Genomic DNA, 21240 nt, shown 5'->3' with positions numbered 1-21240 from the left:
GGGAGCAGGCCTAAGCCAGCAGGTCGTTATCTCCCAAGGGGTCCCAGACTGCGAGAGGGCACAGGCCGGGCTGGGGGACCCCCCTCCCCCCCCTGAGTGCACAAATTTTTTGTGCACCAGGCCTCTAGTTAAATATAAAATAATAATTTCTGTTGGTCAATAATAGGAGTATCTAATATTTTAAAATTTCAGGCGCATTGATAAAGACTAGAAAAAGTTTAAATCTAACTATCTTTGGTTCAGTAGAAGCCACAGAGACGATTTAGCACCAGAAATTGTAAGGTTGATGGTCAGAGAAATTTCTTTTGAGACTACAAGCCACCTGATGACCATCAATATAATGGGGAAGTCATTGGATGATTCTGATGAGGTTTCCTCTGTCTGATCAAGGCTCAGCAAAGGACATCATTTTTCGAGCCACATAAAACTCAGAAGCAATTTCTAAAGTTCCTCAAATGATTCAGCAATTATTAGAACGATGTGATGAATGATTTGTGCTATAATCTATCATTTGTTAAGGAATTTTGTGATCTAGTTTTGTTTATTTGGAGAATAAAAGGTAGTATAGTTTAAACTTTTTAGTTTGTGTGTATGTATATATATGTGTGTGTGTGTACTTTAGTTATTATACTGGTTAACTGTTTTGAAAAAGGCAGCAACAAAGATATGGGAGCAGATTGGTTATCACATCAGATCAGAGAGAAGAAAATCAGTACCAGATTTATTGTTTCATATCTGGGCTGGCAGGGGCGGAGATGCTGTGGTGATGGCTAGATCTATAGCTGGAATCATCCCCTCAAGGAGAAGGTAGGCTCATCATTCCCAGTGCCCTAAGGTAGCATATGTAATAGCTCGGTGTTCCATGGACAGATCCAAGTTCAACGTGAGCCATACTTCTACTAAAGAAGGAGCTCTTTGGAGCTCTCAGAACCTTTCTTTTTCAGAGAGGAGGAGCAGTGACTGTCTGAATCTATTTTAGTGCCGCCTGCGGGACATGACATACTCTGCCCCCATTACAGTGGATATTGAATATACCCGGGGCAGCCAGAGGATCATCCGCAATGCTTTACCCATTGGCAGGTAAGAAATGAGGTTGGTATTAGAGATACACTACCTGCATTCCAGCCCTGTGAGGTGTCCTCGAGCAACTAAAGGTCTCTTTGCCCAGTTCCTCATCTGAAAAATGTGGGAAATGGTGCCTCGTTCATGGCTTATTTTCTGGATTCAGTGAGTCAGTAGATATAAAACACTTCAGCAGTATCCAGCACATATTTGTGGTTATTGTTTTTTAATTGTGAAATGTTTTCTATAAAGTTAAGGAAAATGCTTTCATTTCCTCTATAATACCAAGCTGTTAGGAAAACATTAGGTAAGAAAGCATTTCAATGAAGTCTCTGGACTGGTCTTCTTGGTGGATTCATGTATATCTTAAGTTTGATTTTCATGGCCATTTAACTGTTTTTCATATAGCAGTATTTAAAGGAGAAGTTACTTATTTACCCAGAACAGATTTGGAAATGATCACTAGCATTTTTGCAGTCTGCATGTCCTAACTAGAGAAATATATTGACTCTCCTGTAGAAATGGACAAAACCCACAATAATAATAATAATAATAATAATAATAATAATGGTTATGAATGATGTTGGACTTTAAACTTACTCCACATAATTCCCATTCAAGTGTTTTTCCTCCTTCAAAAGTGCTAAGAGCTTAATAAACAATCCATTAGTTCAACAAATATGCACCAACCTCTCATTATTTGTCATGCACTATGATGGGTGCTCAGATAAATAGAAAGATAATCATATAGTTCTTGTCAGCTACACTCAGGCTACATGTCTTTTGATTGGAGTATTTTATCTATTTACCATTTAAGATTATTGATAGATACATATTTAATGCCCGTTTTATTTTTTTTTAATTTATTTTCCCTTTATTGATTAAGATATTACAAATGTGTCCTTATCCCCCCCAATGTCCTCTCCCGTTTTATTTTTTATACTATGTTTCTCTCTCTCTAAATCTATAATAATAAAAGCATAATGTGCTAATTAGACCAGTCAACTTTCCTGACAAAGCCAGGTCTGCGAGGGCCAAGGCAAGCCACTGTGGCTGCGAGAGCCGAGCTCCTTGCACGAATTTCGTGCTTTGGGCCTCTAGTATATAAATAAAAGTAAATAAGTAAATATAAACATATAAATATAAATAAATATATATGTATTCTTCCTCTTACAGCAGTCCCTTTCTTGCAATATTGGTTTGGTGGTAATAAACTTCTTTAGCTTTTTTTTTGTCTGAGAAGCTATTTCACCTTCAGTTTTCAATGATAGCCTTGCTGGACAGAGTAGTCTTGGTTTCAGATCCTTGCTTTTTATTACTTTGATTACTTCATGCCTTTCCCTTCTGGCCTGTAGTATTTCTGTTGAAAAATCAGCTGACAGCCTTATGGAAACTCTCTCTCTTGCTGCCTTTAAGATTCTTTGTCTTTAATGTTTGCCATTTTAATTATGATGTGGCTTGATGTGGGTCTCTTTGGGTTCATCTTGATTGGGACTTTGTGCTTCCTAAACTTGTGTGACTTTTTCCTTCACCAGGTTAGAAAAGTTCTGTCATTATTTCTTCAAACAGGTTCTCTAATCCCTTATTCACTTTTTTCTCCAACTGGCACCCCTATGGTACAGATGTTGTTCTGTTTCATGGTGTCCCAAAGTTCCCTTAATCCCTAGAGTGCCGGGGAGCACGATCGTGCTCCTCCTGTCTTTCGCCAAAAGTGCCGGGAGCGCTATCAAAGCTTCGAAATGGCGTCCAGTTCTAAGTCTGCTTTTATTAATGATGATGATATTGCTAAATATGTCAATGTAGTAAAGGTTTCCTTAAGTTTTTGAATATGTAACTTCATTTATTTGCGCTTCATAATTTTTTTCCTAAACTGCTGTAAAATCAGCAAAAATGCCTTGGCAATTTTAGCATAGTTCCTAGGATATTGGTTGGCACTCAAAGGGTTAAACTGTCCTCATGCTTTTAAAGCATTTTTTCTTTTTGCTGCTCTGATTGAGTGATTTTTTTTCTACCTTCTAATTTGCTAATTCAATCCTCTTCTTCTAACCTATTAATTCCTTCCAGTGTATTCTTTATTTCAGCTATTTTATTCTTCATTTTTGACTGGTTGTTTTTCATGGTTTCTGTGCCCTTTTTTATGCTGTTGAGCATTCTAAAAACTATTACTTTATACTCCGTTTCTAATAAATTGCTTGCCTCCATTTCATTTAGTTCTTTTTCTGGAGATTTCTCCTGTTCTTTCATTTGGGGCCTGTTCTCTTGTTTCTCCATTTTTGCTGTTTCTTTGTGTTTGTTTCTGTGTATTGGATAAGACTGCTGTGCCTCCCAGTCTTGGTGAAGTGGACTTCTTGTGGGACCCGTGGTGTGTGTAGTCTCCTTGATCTTCTGAGCTGGGAGCACTAGGAATGTCCCTTGCTTGGATTAAATGGGCCCTCCTGTTATATTTGGGTCTTGATTGCTGTTGTCACATTTGTGGTTGGGCTCAACCCCAACCACATCATGCCAACAGTTATATAGGTGCTGACAGAACAAATCAAGACAAAACAAGACTGAATTGAAAACAACACACACACACACAAAACAACAACAAAAAGGACTAAAATAGAAAAAGAAAGGATACTAAAATATATGAGGCCAAAAGAATTAGAGGAGAAAAAAGAACCTAAAAAAGAAAATGTGAAAGGAAAAGAAATAGCATAAGATTAAAAAAGAAAAGAAAAAAATAAATGAAATAATAATATTTTTTAAAAGTAACAATAATGAATAAATTAAAATATATAATAGGAAAAGAAAAATGGGAAAAGAAAACAGAAAAATTTAAAAAAAGAAAAAGAGGAAAAACGAATAAAAGGAAAGAGATATGAAAAGAAAAAAATATTTGGATCTGCTATTTGTGGAGTTTGCTGGATTTTGCTCTGATGTTGTTGAATCAGGCCCCTTGATATTTTGGTGCTGGTCTCCTGATAGGTTCTCTGGTGCCAGCCAATGTTTATTGCTGCCCCTGCCTGGCCTTTGGGCAACCTGACTGAAGCACTGGCAGGGCCGAGCTCCAAGTAGTCTGGTGGACGGGGCCTCCATAACCCAGAAGCTGGGGCTGCCTAGGGGCGCACAGCTTGACTGTCCCTGTTCGGAGCTACTCTCCCTGCCTCCATGGAGCTGGGCTCTGTGTCCTGCCATGATGGTTTAAACAGACTCGTTTTGGGGGTGGTATATGTAGCTTGTAGAAGGGTGGTGGGTACTTCCACTCCTTCCAATGCCTTAGCTCTGCCTGGCTCATTGGCACCTCCTTGCTACCTTCTACCTTCTCGAGCAGGAAGGGATAATAAATAAATCATCCCTGCTTAGCACTCCAGTCTTTCAGTGTGTCTGACCACTGGGCAAGGCATCCGCCCAGGCTCTAACCAGGCCATTGTCAAAGTTCCCCACCCACCAGACCCAGCCACTGGTGTATAGATTTCCAGCCCAGAGCTGGTCCCCCTTTTCTCAGGTTGCTGCAGCCATTCTGCAGGTGGGGGAAGGCATTAATCCCCTGCACCTAAGTGGGCAGGACCAATGCTCTTTCCTGGGCCACACTGTCCAGCCCCTTTCCTGCTCTCTGCCAAAAATTCTTCCGGAACTTTTGAGTTGTCCCTCAGATTCACTGCTGGGTGTGCGGGTCAGACCCCTCCCCGTCCCTGAATTCCACCATGTGGCTCTTCCTGCAGCACAGATCTGGGTGAACTTCCCAGGTGGGATGATGGCTGGCGTTCTGGCCATTCCCTCCCCTGAGTCTCAGCCTTGGTCTCCTGCCACTGTGCTCCCGCCACGGCCTTCTCAGCCAGCGCTTGTCCAGCCTCCCCTCAGTCCCCGCACTTCTGGCTTCGTGACCAAGCTGCATCCTTCTCAGTCTCTCCAGCCTGTGGTTCCAGCCACCTGGAGGCGCCCAGGGCTGGGGAAGCGGGCGGGGGAAGCGACAGCCCCCTCCCCAGCAAATACTGCGGTCCCTGGACCCTGACTCCTGGCAATGGGCCTCACGGCTCCTCCGCCAGGATAGCCCAAACTGCTCACCCCGAGTCCTTGCTCAGACACTCACAGGTACACTTGCCCTCGCACATGCTCACTCACACACACCCAGTGACAATCTTTATGTGATAATTTCTTTCGTTTTATTTTAAACAGAATGCCCATAATGCTTCGTAGTTCAAACTGTGTTCTTACAGGGAAAACGCCAGCAGAATTTGCCAAACTGAATGAATGCCCTTTAGATCCAGGTATGTGTGAGTCCTTGGATTTGCTCCACTTCCTTTGTTTTTGTTTTTTGTTTTTCAACATTTTCCTTAAAACAATACCAGCCTTTCTGCTTTATAACGAACTTTGATAAAACTTTGTTTACAAAACGTCCAGAAATTTGGTTTCAACTTTATTCTATTAGTCTATATTTCTAAAAAATATATTGTTTCCTCTTTTATTTCAGGTTTAAAACTTTAATACCCCAAGTATTTATTGCTGTGGTTTGTCAGTATTTTCTTTGTCTCTTTGCTCCAGGGTAATGCTCTTTTGGTGTACTTAAAAATTAAAAAATAATCTCACAAAGTTACCTATCTAGCTAGTTTGTAAAGACTCAAACATCTAATTTCAGGCTAGTTTAAATGCATTGCAGGGGGGAAATAAAAGTCTTCTGTTTAAATTTTTAAAAATCACATTTTTTTACCTGTTTTTAGGAAGTTTCTTTTATAAAGTTTCAAGCTTAGCACTTAACAGAAAGTTTCTTTTAATTCCTTAACTCATATTTCACACTGATTTAATTTATAGTTGCTTTAATCTACTTCCTTTAAAGTTGCATTGATGTAGACTCCCAGAAGGTTTTGGAAAGAAGTTAACAAAGAACGTGACTTTTAGACTATAATAAAATGTTGCATAAGTAAAATATATTGCCCTGTTTCTACTTTATTCTGAAGGTAAAATGAAGTCTCACTTTGTCATATTCTGAATTATGTGCAAAAATATATATGGTAATGTTTTATGAGTTTTATTGAGTATAGAATATTACAGAAACCTAGCTTACCATTATCACTGATTTGTTAGAAAACTTAGAGCAAATTTCAGTTTATATTGAAGATGGTTAGCTATTCTTCTGCTTAAGAAATCTGCAGTCTAATTTATTTAACATAATTACTTGTATTCACCTCCTATATGTGTCAGGTGCTGGTGATGCATAGACACTAAGATACATTTCCTGTCAAGAAGTTTATTATCTTGTGCTTCATTTTATATAAAATCATGTGCTGACACTATCATTAATTAATAAAACAGCAAACCTCTTTGAATTAAGTGGTGGCCAAGTGCCATGAAGCAATGGAAGAATGATCTCTAATTCAGGAGATTACTAAAGCACACTGTTAGAAGACTAGGTGGTGGAACTGATCTTGTTTCCTTTGGGCAGGTGGCTACTTCATTGTTAAAGGAGTGGAGAAAGTTATTCTTATCCAAGAGCAGCTGTCTAAGAACAGGATTATTGTGGAGGCTGACAGAAAAGGGACAGTTGGTGCGTCAGTTACCAGGTATGGAAAGCAGAGATGGTGTTCTTAAGAAATACTGATAATTCCATTAATATTAAATGGCTGTCTTTTGATATGGAGGTGCCCAGTTATTTCTCTCTGATAATAGGCAGGGAAATATTTAAACTATCTGTATTCAACTTATTGTGTAACACTGTAAGCATAGAGTATTGATTTAAAATTTTCTGTGATGAATGTATGAGACATTGTTTGAAAGGCCACTAGTTATTTTAAAAGTTGAATTTTATGTTAATTTGTAGCATTAAAGGAACTTTAAAAAAAATAAAAAATATTTCCGGATTTTTACATATGTATTCCAAATTATTTTTATTATTGATTATTTCTGTTGATATGAGACTATTTTACACTTAATATTTAATGAATTATTTGATGAACTTAACATCTTATTGTTAGTTTTTCAGACCAGTCTCTTTCACAGTATACTCATTTTTCTATAACAGTATCCCTTATATTACTACTGTAATTTTTTTCCCTCTGGCTTATTATCATATGTAATTTGAATTTTGGAAGTTAATGGATTCTGGATATAAAAAATTTGTGACATAGTTAAGATGTCAGTGTGTAGTAGAATTTTTCTTCTTACAACCTGTATTGAACTTCTTAACTCAGAGTTTCTTCATTTTTCTTTCTGATAGAGAGGCAACTAACAATAATGGCCATTTATTGAGCAGTGACTAGGAACCAGGCAGTATACTAGGTGCTTTACCTATGTTATTTGTCAGCTCAGTCCTCCAAGATAAGTGATATTATCTCTGTCTTATAGTTGAGTAACAGACCTTGAGTGCAGGTCACATCCATCATCAGAGGTAATAAGCATTTGAACCCAGATCTAATAATTCTACAATATGTCTTCCCACTATTTGCAGTTTTGGAACCAGGGCAATCAGGATTTGAATCCTAAAGATTTTGTTTACTAGCTATGAGGTACTTGGGTGAGCAGTTACTTAGCTTCTCTGAGCCTTGGTTTCCTCATATGTGATTCGGAGGCAACACTTCAAAATAAGTTTTAGTATGTATGAGATTAGAGCTAATGTAAATAGATTGGTAAAGGTGCATAATATGTAGCTGATGATTAGTGTGTGTTACTTTTATGAATGAATAAAGTGTTGAAATGTTTTTAAATCCACTGGAAATTTTATAGTGAATAGAGATCTATAAGAGGAGATTGCCTTAGGTTTCTTGTTTTCTTCACAGTATACCCAGACTATAGGTATGTTTTATTGGATTATTAGTATACAAATTCATTTCTTCATAGTTTCTCATTATGATACAGGCTCATTTTGAGGTTTTTCTCTTCAAATCTATAAAATTGATTGTGAATATATGCTCCACATTGGATCCAAGGAGTTCAGGTGGAATCAAAGTGAAGTAGGTCAAAATAAATTCACCCACAAAACTTCCACCATAATCTCAAAGCTAAAGAAACATTTATAGTGTTTAAAATGCAAGTGGCAGGGGCAGGAGAGGAGTTGGGCATCTTTAAAAAGCACCTATTAGATAGGACCTCACTGATTGTAATTGATCAGTTAAACCTTATTGATTGACATACATTTCTATTGCATGTTAGTAGCTTGAAACTAAATGGGGATGCAGTTTAACCAACTTGTATTTCCTTGTAGCTCTACCCATGAGAAAAAAAGCAGAACCAATATGGCTGTGAAACAAGGACGATTTTATTTGAGGCATAATACTTTATCAGAAGACATACCGATTGTAATTATATTTAAGGTAAGGTTGCAGGTATCTACTGAAAATTATAAAGAAATTTTTAAAATTTTTACTTTTTTCAATTACAGTTGACATTCAATATTATATTAACTTCAGGTGTACAGTATAGTGGTTAGACATTTATATAACTTACAAAGTGATCCCCACCTGGCACCATACATAGTTATTATGATATCATTGGCTATATTCCCTATGCTATACTTTACATCCCTGTGACTACTTTGAAAATACCAATTTGTACTTCTTAATCTCTTCACCTTTTTCACACAGCCTCCAACGCCCATCCCATCTGGCAACCATCAGTTTGTTCTCTGTATCTGAGTCTTTTTTTCTGATTTTTCATATGTAATTAGAAATTTGGAGGATAACGAGTTAAGAATAGAGAGACTTGTAGTATGGACAAGTTGTCAATCATGTAATGCATTTTAAATGGAAAGCTAATAAGACCAGGGTTTATAAAAAATTCCAAAAGTACAAAAGGGTATATAGTGATGAGTAAGCCTCCCACCCATCTGTACCTAACCATGTAGTTCTCCGCCCAAAGACACCACTTGCCACTAGTTTCTTGTGCATCTCTCTAGAGCTCGTCTGTACATGTAGAAGCACGAGTATATAATTTTATTTCTGTTGTTTTGTTTTTTATTTACATGTATTTTACATCATTTTTCTCTCAGCTTTTCCTCTGTCTTTTTTTTTTTTTTGGTAACTTACATCTTGGCAATAGTGTTATGTTACTTCATACAGAGCTACTGTATTCTTTCCAACAAACTGTTCTATTTATAGCTGTACTATTATTTAACATTCTGCTATCAGTGGACATATCTCTTGCTATTACATAACTGCAGCAATATCATGTTACACATGGGCAAGGACAACCGTAGGCTAAATTTCTAGTAGTGGAATTTTCTAGGTCAAAGAGTATGGACCAAGTTCATTGTTCTGTTTTATGGACTTCTGGATTCTAGCGAGTTTCTGCATAAATATTAATCTTCAATTTACAACTGATTTCCCCTCCACCCCCAGCTTGTTTGTGAATTGTTGGCTTAGACTCCAAAAATTTTCCCATAGAAATAATGTCTAAATGTTATCTTCTCAGATAATTGTATAGTAGCTCATTTAATCTTCTCTGAGACTTAAATATTATTTCCATTCTCTGAACAGTTAAATTATAGTATTAGTATTGAGCAAAACAGAAAAATAGTTGACATTATATCATACAGTTGGTCCTCGGTATTCACAGATTCTATATTTTCCAATTCTTCTACTTGCTAAAATTTATTTGTAACTGTAAATCAATATTTGTGGTGCTTTTACAATTATTTATGGGCGTGCATATGCATAGAACAATGAAAAATTTCAGTCACCCAACAGGCACATTCCCAACCGAGGTCAAACAAGGCAACACTGATTTCTCATTTCAGCTCTCATACTGTTAAAAGGTGCCCTTTTTTCTGTCTCGTGTTATGTTTTTCACATTTTTGTACCTTTTGTTAGAGATTTTGCTGTTTAAAATGCCCCCCAAGCATAGTGCTGAAGTGTCTCTAAGCGCAAGAAGGCTACGATGTGCTTTATGGAGAAAATATTTGTTAGATAAGCTTTGTTCAGGCATGAGTGCTGTTGGCTGTGACTTCAGTGTAAATGAATCACACACACATGTAAAATAAGGTATCTTTAAATAGAAACATACATAGGTTCTGTATTAATCAGTTGAAGAAAATTTAACCAGAGGTTCACAAGAACCTGTTTCCCCCAGGAGCAGTGCTTCTTCATTAATTCAGTGTTTTCAGCAACTTTGTAAAACATAGCTACTGTGGATAATGATGATCTACTATAGATGGGTATTAAATGAATCTTGATGACTAGGTTGACTAAAATAAAGAGCTCAGATGATCACAGTACCCAGTGCAGTGTCTTATGTACATAGTGGTGTTTAGTAAAGAAAATTTTATGTAACCATGTAGAATCACATCTCCAGCAGAGGGCAGTATGCTCCCATGCATCAAAAGGAATTATTTGAAAGGTTTTGATGCTTGAAGATGCACAGGACTACCTACCTACCTACCTTCCTTACACTAGAAATTATAAATTTATTATAATGCATGTAATCTTTTATCACTCACAAGGAAATTGCATCACTAGACACATGCATTAAAATCAGAAGATATTTATTAACTGCTTTTTTTTGGCTTGGTGACAAATGCTTGATAAGAGTTCTGTCAAATTTATTTAATGTTTATTCTGTAAATGTAGCTGACTTAAATCCTTTTATAATGGGCTATTAATTAACAGTGTACATTTTTATGTAACCAGTAGTTGAGATTTCAGACTTCTTCCTTTCTGGTTATAGTAAAACAATCCTTACATTGTAAAAATTTAAAGCCACTGAAAAGTATTACTGTATTTTGGGGTATATTTTTTCTGACCTCTTTTTCCTTTGCTTTTGTAATATACACATTCATTTTATTTTTCTCACTTAACAATGAATTGTGTGTGTGTGTGTGTGTGTGTGTGTGTGTATATATGTATATTGATTTCAGAGAGGAAGGGAGAGAGGGAGATAGAGATAGAAACATCAATTATGACAGAGAATCATTGATTGGCTTCCCCCTACTGGGGATCGAGCCCTCATTGAGCACGTACCGTTGACTGGAATCAAACCCGGGATCCTCCAGTCCTCAGGCCAATGCTCTATCCACTGAGTCAAACCAGCTAGGGCTGTGAGTAGTTTTTGATGTCTGTAAATATGAGTCTACATCATTGCTTTTAGCAGGTATTATATAGAAATTGCATATGTGTGATATAATATATTTAACCAATTTCCTGTAGTTAGACATTCAGGTATCACCCCCTCTCCCCCAAGTTTTCTCTCTTATACACAACCCTGGATGTCCTTATATATACATGTTTGTGCATGTTGCTGATTATTTTGTGAGACTTAATTCCTGGGAGTGGATTACATCTTTAAAAAAACAATTTGGTATATGTTGACACATTTTTCTTCTGAAATGTATCCATTACATTCTGTGTATAATGTGTATTATATATAGTGTATCATCAATATATAAGAATTAAACATTTTAAAATCTCCAGACTTTTCAGTTTAAATATTCAGTTCAAATTTCAGTCACTTTTTTTGGTTTCCTACTATAGGGATAGTTTAATAATTCAGTGGAAACTTGTTTGATAACCACTATGAGGTAGATTGGGTATTGGATTGCTTATGATTAGACAGATTTAGGTTGAATTCCAGCTTCTCAACTTATTAGCTGTGTGACATTGGGCAAGTTCCCCAATCTCTTTGGGTCTTAGATAATTCACTTTTAAGTGAGAATTTCACCTAAGAGGGTAGTGGTGAAGAATAAATGATATCATGTGTTTTTTTAAAGCTAAGACAACCCAAAAAGAGGATGCTTTTTCTCCTTCCTTAGTCCTCCTTACACATTTGATGCCAGAAGTCCAGGAAAATAAACTGGATGCCAGAAAAGTCACATCATTTCTCTTTTTGTGTTCTGTGGCCTTAGAACAGACCTTGACAGTCATTAGGACTTGATGGTTGTTGATTGTAACCAACAATTGGCTAAAAGTGACAGAAACAGCAGGGATTTAGAGTCCATGCTGAGTCTGAGTATGATGGATAAAGCTTTTAAGACCTAGATCAGCCTTATTTATGGACTTGAATCACTACAAAGGTTCTCCTGCCCATGAATCTTCCCCACTTTGCATTTTGTATTCTCAAGTATTCAGCAGTTGTGCTATGATGGCATCTGCAGTCTGAAAGCTTTTGTGGAAAAGATCAAATTTCAGGGTGTGCTGGGCATTGTACTGTTTCTTGGAGGCAAACTTATATTGAAATTTTTGATCTTTAAAGAGGAAAAATCACATAATTAAAGAGGGCTATCACAGTTCTTTTCTTTTCTGCCAGGACTCCTTTTGGTAATATTAAGTTGACTTCTGTCTACTGTGAAGAAAAATTAGAGATTTCTGAATATTAGATGTTTTAAGAAGTTATCCCCTTTCCCTCCTTCACATTAAATATTCAGCATATCACCATTTGCCTGCATATCATTCTCTTCTGTTCATTAGTATTCTTTTTGTCTCTTAAAAGTCACACTTTTAATCACACTCAGATATTCAAGGAGATTGCCACTTTTTAAAGAACATGTCTCCTTATTTTTGTTCTTTTTGCTGATTGCTAGACTCTGCTGTTTTTTCATAAGGTTATTATATAGCATTCACTTTTGACTTAAATTAGGTGAAATGATTTCAGCTATCTAGAGTACAAAGAGCTCCATGTAAAGCTAGTTTTCAGATGTCTAAATTATGTCTGTAAAGCAAAATGGTTGGCCATTTTGCTGTCGTTTCCATAGCAATATGCCTTTTATTTGTAGCTGTGACTTCTGAAGGCTAAGTAGTCATAAAGTCATTTTGGAACTGGAGCACTTTTGATGATACCCGACTGAGTTATCACCCTGTATTTCAGATACAGGAAGAGTTTGGTTCTTTTAGAGAAAAGCTTTGCCACTGATCATTCTTTCTGCACATATGTTGTTACTAGTATTTAGCATGTGTTTGGCATATCTTTGCTTCATAACTAAGACATACTTGGAGAGCTTAGAAATATTTAGGTCCATGTTAGGCCCCTTGAGAATTTTATGCAATTATAAAATTACTCCTTAGATTCAGCATCAGGGCAACTTGAAGTGGCAATTCATATGTTAAATGAGGATGGACTTTTATTAAATACCAAAATAGCAATCAAGTATATAGTCTTTTTCACTTGGAAATTACTGAACTAATTATTAAGATAATCTGGGTGGCTTTAGTTCAGATGTTTTAGATATTAATGTACTCCAAGAAAGGGGGTTGATCCAGAAAACTACTTCCATTTCAGCTCTAGGACTCAATTTGTCTCAGTGAGACCATTTTCTAGTCTCATTTTGCAGGCTTCATTTGGTATCTGTCCTTTATAGATCTCTTTTAGTGTTTGGGCTTTCCTCTGAGAAGTGATGTGCATTAGTCACATCTAGAGATTTTAGAGAAAAAAGAAAGATGGAAGAAAAGGAGGAGGAAGAGAAGGGAGGCAGAAGGTTACTTACCAAACTTGGCCGTAAATGATGCCACTAGCATCTCCCCTCCAGAGAGACCACTTCTCCAGAATCTTCCTTTCTGCCGAGTTTATAGCTCAGTGCAGTAACTCCCAGGCTCCTCAAAGGAGGAGAGCCCAGCTGCTGCTGTCTTGGCTCAATCATTATATATACAACTTTCATAAAGAATTATGTATTGACTGAATACATTTAAAAATATTTTTTTATTGATTTCAGAGAGTAAGGGAGAGGGAGAGAGAGATAGAAACATCAATGATGAGAGGATCATCTATTGGCTGCCTCCTGCATGCCCCCTACTGGGGGTTGAGCCCACAAACTGGGCATGTGCCCTGACTGGGAATCAAACCATGACCCCTGGTTCATGGGTTCACGCTCAACCACTGACCCATGCTGGCTGGGCCTGACTGCATAAATTAAAAGAAAATATATTTTGAAACTTGTTCTGCTATGAACAGAAATGACATCTTTTTACTGTGCTGTTTGTTTTTAAGTTAAGCTTCCAATGCACAATAAATTTGCAATGGATAAAAAAATAAAATAAAATTAGGAGTGATAATTTTTTTAGGATTACACTTCTTTAATCTGTGAAAGGCTACATGTTTTAATGAATGTCTAGTGTCCATTTTAATAAATGCAAAGTAGAGATAAAAGTATGCAAACATAGTACAAAAAGATTTGTATCCTGAGAACTTCATTGTTTGTTCACTGAACGAAAACATTTTGAACAAGTTATACACTTAAAAAATGTTTTTAAGTTTAAATGCGAATGTAATTCCAAAATTTGGTCTATTAGTTATCTGTCCTAGGTAACAAATTATAGCACAGTTTCTGTTGGTCGGGGATTTGGGAGTTGCTTGGCTGGGTGGTTCTGACTCAGAGTCTTTCATGAGTCAAGATATCAGCCAAGGCTACAGTTATCTGAAGGCTGAATTAGAGCTGGTGGGTCCCCTTCCATGATGGCTCACCACATGGCAGTTGGCATCAGCACCAGACCTTTCCATAGATTGCTCGAGTGTCTTCATGACATGACTCTGGCTTCCCCCAGAGGAGCACTGTGAGAGGCAGAAAGCAGGAGGCTACAGTGCCTTTTATGACCAAGGCTCCAAAGTCACATATTGTCACTTCCACTTTTCTCCTGGAGAGGTGAGTCATTAAGTTTGGCATACACTCAGGGACAGGAGAATTAGTCTTCACCTTTTGAAGAGAGTGTCAAAGAATTGGTGAATATTTTTTAAACCACTACAGTTGGCCTGAAAGGGACATAAGCATATATTTAGCTCCCCGCAAAAACTTCAAAACTTTCAGTAAGTTTACCTCTGATCCTAAAGTATCCACGTCAAATTTACAGACTGCAGATTAAAATTCAATTGTAGAATTTTGAGCTGAATGGGACCTAGTTGTGCCCTCTTGTTACAGAAATGAGAAAACAGGTGGAAGAGGCGACATGATAGCAGTGGTTATAAGGTTTGTTGACATTACTTTAGGACGGACACCTCAGGGAGGTGCCCTTTCCATTGTATTCAGGGTACTGTTCTTGAAGGTCTGCATTGGACCTTGGGATTCAACTTAACCTCTCTCTCTCTCAGGAAGAACTGAGAAACAGAGGATCAAAACCTAACGAGACAGTTACTCCTGGTTCTGTTTCACTACATAGCTAAAGGAAGAATTTTAATGCAAACATAACTTTCCCCGTAACTTCTAAGAAGCAGATTATTTCTCTGCCAAAGGGAAGGTTAGTGCAATTATGCTGTATTTCTTGATATGGCAGAATTCCAGGCAAGTGTGTGAAGGAGTGAGCCTTCTCACCATATGGAATCTACAAAGACCTGCATTGCTGCTGCCACCTTGAAACACTTAAGATAAGTGGGTTTCTTAAACCTGTTAAGTGTGTTCTTAGTTTTTAAACGATCACTTTTAAAACCCGCATAAAGTATAGCTTAGTATCTAGAAGAGTGAGGTAAAACATCCCTTAGGAAAAATTCTTTTAGCCTGAATGTGAATTTTGACACTTTTCAGAAATATCGTTCTTTTAGCAAAGCTAATTGGGGTTCTGTTTATTTTCAGCATTGCACATTTTCTGATTTGCTCTTTGGCTATTTTTTTTTAATTTTTTCTTTTTTTTTTTCCAGTTTGCCTTTGTAATTGTGACCAGTGTCTCCACTGTATCTCTTCGCCTCCTTTTTTTCATGATGAAACTCATAGAATATTTATAAATTTTAGAAGATAGTACACATGCAGAAAGTGCTTGAGAATGTTTGTTTTCCTCTTCCTAATCAAAATTTCTGTTTCAGGTTCTTCTGCAGCTTGGGCTTTGGCTGCCAATGCCAGATGGCACCATTTCTGAGGAAAGAGCTAGCTTTTGCTTAGAAGTAATACCCACAAACAATGCCAAATTAGCATAAGCAAATGTCAGTGAGTTAACACAAAGCCAACACTCTTTCTCTCCTTTCTTTCCTTCCTAGGCCATGGGTGTTGAGTGTGACCAAGAAATTGTGCAGATGATTGGAACAGAGGAGCACGTGATGGCTGCCTTTGGGCCCAGTTTGGAAGAATGCCAGAAAGCTCAGATTTTCACACAGATGCAGGTGTGTCTTTTCATGTTGTCCTTTGCTATGCGAGGGAATTGGAGATTTAATGCTGCTCATTGATAAAGCATGGGATGCAGTGACTTTGGGGGCATAGGTTTGGGAGGAGTATTGGGGAGATGGGAGGAGTAATAGAGAAGCATCTCTGACTCATTTATTTAGGGATTGGAGGAAGAAGTGGGCCTAGACAAATCATCAGCCTATGGTGCCTAACTTAGAAGGGGCAATATGTGGCCAAGAGGCGTTTGTTCTGTTATGATAGGAAGTACTCTTTTTTCCTTATTTGCCTGAGTTAAATCTTTTATAAAACTACAGCAACTCTAGTGTAGACGGCTTTTTTTTGCATTTCTCTTTCTTATCCATTTTTACTCCCTACTTCTAATTGCTTTTGACATCTAGTTGTATGTGATTTCTATCCCTTTTCCTTAATTCCCAGTGTTCTCAGCAAGATCGGACCAGATCAGAGACCCCTTTGCCACTGGAGAGCCTTCATTGACCTGCTGAGGCACTCCTAGTTGGAACCTGGGGATTTTAGGACAAGACACAAAGATGAAGATAGGGATATATATGTGTGTGTGTGTGTGTGTGTGTGTGTGTGTATATAAAACAGCCATACTTAGAATTCTTAGTACAACATTTGTAAAGTTCTTTGCTAAGTGGAAGTCAATGGTGACATCCTTGGGAGCCATCCTGCAAGGTGGGAATTCCCTACTATAGAGGCACATATCAGTGAGTTAACACAAAGTGAGTTAATACTCAGGAACTGGTTCAGTTTGAGGAGATACACTCTATCTTTTAAAGCTGTGTAATGCACTGGAAGAGCAATTTGCCCTAATGATACCCCAGCTTTTTATTGATCCATATGTATATTGTCTATTCTGTGGATTACTTGTAACAAGGTATAGATTCTAGGCTTCTTTTTTCTTGTCACCTAGGATGCTTGTAGAGATGGCATTTTTCCACTTATATTGGTTAGTGTGTGCTCTGAAAAAATCAAACTCATCTTGATATTTTCAAAGACTGAGTCTATCATTTAGGAGGTTAATATCATATGTAAGTACATGTAATTCCAAAGCACAAATCAGTAGCGATTATTCTCATCACCACCTTCCTCGTTTTCTGCAGTTAATTAATAGTTGACTCTAATTATTGGGCAGGAAAAGTGGTTGGGATTTAGGAGATTCTATTTTGGGTCTTTACTAAAAATAAAATATTTAGTGAACATGAGTCTTTGTAACAAACTGAAATTATATTATCCAAGGGTTCCTAGAACATGAAGAGGAAAATGTTAAGAAATAACTCAGGGACAGGTTCAGTGTAAGGAGATACACTCTATCTTTTAAAGCTGTGTAATGCCCTGGAAGAGCAATTTGCCTTAATGATACCCCAGTGGATTCAATGAGATCTATTATTCATTTTATTACACACATCATCATTGGTGGTCACATAACCCTAACATCATAAAGCTGTTTGAGCAGGGGCTAACAGTGGGTTGGAAAATTACTCATTTATTTCTCTTAAATAGGTAATGACAGAAAATTTTAGCTAACTGAATCAGAGAAGTTACAGATGATGTATTATAGACTTGTATACCTGAAACCTATGTAATTTTATTAACCTATTTCTCCCCAATAAATTCAATAAAACGGAAGAAAAAGATGAGAGGAATATATAGTTAGTTAACAAGAAAGACAAATGTTTCTAACATGAGAAAAACAAACAGGAAGTTTAAATTTGAGATGGCTTGTACTCTATGCTGGATTAAGACATAGCTTAATTATTTGCTATTAATAAAAGGTTATAGAGATACAAGTAATCCAAAATGGTTAAGTTGAACATATATCAGGAGTTAGGGCAACATGAATATCTTATGTTATTCTAAATGAAAATGTAACAAGTACACTTTATCTTATGTAATAGAATTTTTGATGACATGGCATTTTAGTGGATTGCTTAAAACCAGTGTTTTGTTTTTAATGCCTCCCTTTTAGTCTCACCTCCTTTCTCTTCTGCTCACAAAGCCTTTTTGCTCTATATTGGTTATGTGCATTTTATATAATCCTTGCCAAGGGATCTGGTATGTAGAGAAGAAATGATTTATTCCCTTTTGGGGAAGATTGCATGCATCTTGTCCTATTTGTAAATTGACTGGGCTCTTACCCTCACACTATGAAACCCTGGTAACGTTATTGGGTATCCTAGGGAAAAGGTGACTTTCTGCTACATTAGAAGTAGTACCAGGTGCCCCTGTGTTCTTTTGTTTCTTCCTCAAAAAGTGAAGAGCCTTTAGCCTTTTCCCCAAGGGAACTGGAAGAGCAAAATTTAACGAAGACAGCTCAGTTTAGGGAAAACCCAATTGCCCATCTATTCCTGGACACCCCCCTAGCCCCCCACTGCTGAGTTAATCAGTTACTTAGTTACTACTTACGGCTAGGTTACTGCCACAAGTATTTACAGGGTCTTAGTTAATCTTACGTTCTAATGGCCTTTTAATAGGGAAGATCCTAGGTTTGATGCCCAAATCTTATCACAGAGGAGTTCCAGGCACTGTACTTGTCATTAGGAATCAAAGAAAAAGATGACACCACATTTAGTAGGAGAGAGACATACATGTAAATAGACAGTTAAAATGTAGTGTTATCTGAATGCTAATGAAAGTACTCAATTTTTCATATGTAAGGAATTAAAATAGAAAAAGGAGTGGGGTTACGAAAGGCTGCAGAGAGGAAGTGATACCTCATCTAGGTTTGAAGCATGGAAAAGAAATTTCTCAGGCAGGTAATTGGGGATAGGACTTTTAGGATAAAGAATCAGGAATCCCAACTTTTTCTTCTTACTAACTGAAAGTCAGTGTAAAAAAGAAAAATGCATTCATTGTTGTTACAAAGTAATAAGAACCACATGATCCTCTTCTTTAAAAGCTTTTTATTAAAACATTTTAACATATACAGAATATACAGATATTCTGTATATGAGCCCTCATGTACCTGTCATCTAGCTTCAACAATTATAAACATTTTGCCATTCTTGTTTCATCTAATCTCCACTTACACTCCTCTCTCATTACTTGATTAGCTTTTAATATTTCATTTTTAAGTAAACTTCAGATATACTATAATGTACCAGTTCTAATCATATAATTTTTGTAAGATATAAAATATTGTCATTACCTCAGAAAGTTTCCTCATGCCCCTTCCTAGTCAGTTTTTGCCTACAACCTCTGATTTCACCCCCACTGTTTTAATTTTTTTCACCATAGGTGAGTTTTGCCTGTTCTAGGACTTTACATATATGGAATTATGCAATATATACTTTTTTGTGTCCAGCTTCTTTTGGCTGAGCATACTGTTTGATATTGGTCCAAGTTGTTCCTTTTTATGTCATTTATTCATGTGGTTTATGTCTTTTTATTGCTGAGTAATATTCCATTGTATGAATATACCACAGTTTGTCTTTTCCTGTTAATGGACATTTGGTTTCACTCTGGCTATTATGAATAACATTGCTATAAGCATTCCTGTGCAAGGATTTGCCTGGACAGGTTAGTATTTTTCTTGGATAAATACCTAGGAATAGAATTGCTGGATCAAAGAAGTTGTGTCTATAACTTTTATAAAATTGGAACTACCAAATCTTTTTCCAAAGTGACTACCATTTTGCAGTCCCACCAGCAATGTATGAGAGTTCTGATTACTTCACATCATCATCAACATTTGGTGTTGTCAGTCTTTTTAATTTTAGCCATTTTGGTGGTATCTCCAAACTGGTTTTAATATGTGTTTCCCAGATGACTAATGACATTGAACACTTTTCATGTGCTATTTACTTTGTGAAGTGTCTGTCCAAATCTTTTGCTCATTTTCCTTACTGAGTTCTTTTATTATTGAATTTGAGTCCTTTATAAAAATACCCTGGATATAAATCCTTGTCAGAATTATGTGTTGCAAATATTTTCTCCCAGTTCATTGTTTCCCTATTCATTATTTTAACTGTCTTTGGATGAGCAGTCTTTAATTTTGATAAAATCTAATTATCAAGAGGTTGTTTTTTTTTGTTCACTTGTATTTTATGGTTATTGATTTTTATGTCTTGTTTAAAGAAATGTTTGCTCACCCCCAGGGTATTTTTCTCTAGAAGCTTTGTATCTTTAGTTTTTATGTTTCTGTATAAAATTCATCTTAAACTAATTTTTTCTATTTGGTGTGAGGTAGGGGTCAGGTTAATTTTTTACTTTATGGAATTTAGTTTTTAATTGTTTCTTTTTTTATTATTATTAAATTTATTGGGGTGACACTGGTTAATAGGATCATATAGGTTTTAGGTGTGGATTTCTATGTTACATGATCTGTGTGTCCACCACCCAAAGATATTTAGTTGTTTCAACATCATTTGTTGAAAAGACTGTCCCTTCTCCATTGGATTGCTTTGGCACTTTTATAAAATATGAATTCACCATAAAAGCATAGCTTTATTTCTGGACTTGTTATTCTCTGCCATTGACCTATTTGTCTATCCTTTTTTTTAAAATATATTTTATTGATTTTTTACAGAGAGGAAGGGAGAGAGATAGAGAGTTAGAAACATTGATGAGAGAGAAACATCCATCAGCTGCCTCCTGCACATCTCCCACTGGGGATGTGCCCGCAACCCAGGTACATGCCCCTGACCGGAATCGAACCTGGGACCCCTCAGTTCCCAGGCCGATGCTCTATCCACTGAGCCAAACCGGCTTCGGCTATTTGTCTATCCTTATCCTAGTATCACACTGGCTTTCATTATAACTCTATAGTTGAACTCAGGTAATGTAAATCCTCCAACTTTTCTTTTTCAAGATAGTTTCAGCTATTCCAGGTTTTCTGCATTTTCATGTAAATTTTAGAATCAATTAATTTTGGTTTTTACAAAGCCTGCCAGGAATATAATTAGCAATTATGATGCATCTCTTGGTCATTTCGGAGAGAATTTTAACAGTAAGCCATCTTAACAGTATTAAATGTCCCAGTCTATGAAAATGGCATAACCATCAATTTACTTAGGTTTTGTTTTCTCTCAGCAATGTTTTGTAGCTTTCAGGTTAGAGGTTTTACATGGTGTGATTGCTTTCTGAGAGGAAAAAAGCACTATCTCAAAATATTACCTGTAAACATGTTTTCTCTAGGTTGAAGATTTATGGCTACTTTATATATATATATATATATTTAC

The 21240-nt window shown here is 36.7% G+C and overlaps 1 protein-coding gene across 1 annotated transcript in view; it reads left to right on the top strand.

The window, feature by feature from the left end:
- POLR3B (polymerase (RNA) III (DNA directed) polypeptide B) overlaps positions 1 to 21240 on the top strand; it is a 108320-nt gene that overhangs the window by 10518 nt on the left and 76562 nt on the right. The window contains exons 6-11 of the mRNA XM_014536008.1: positions 980 to 1080; positions 5221 to 5312; positions 6485 to 6602; positions 8240 to 8348; positions 15916 to 16038; positions 18719 to 18724. Of these exons, the coding sequence (XP_014391494.1) occupies positions 980 to 1080; positions 5221 to 5312; positions 6485 to 6602; positions 8240 to 8348; positions 15916 to 16038; positions 18719 to 18724 (549 nt within the window). The remainder of the gene's footprint in view (positions 1 to 979; positions 1081 to 5220; positions 5313 to 6484; positions 6603 to 8239; positions 8349 to 15915; positions 16039 to 18718; positions 18725 to 21240) is intronic.

Source organism: Myotis brandtii, unplaced genomic scaffold, assembly GCF_000412655.1.
Source record: "Myotis brandtii unplaced genomic scaffold, ASM41265v1 scaffold155, whole genome shotgun sequence".
NCBI classification, from domain to species: domain Eukaryota; kingdom Metazoa; phylum Chordata; class Mammalia; order Chiroptera; family Vespertilionidae; genus Myotis; species Myotis brandtii.
Note: the sequence above shows the minus strand (reverse complement) of the source record. Positions and strands in the feature narration are given on the sequence as shown.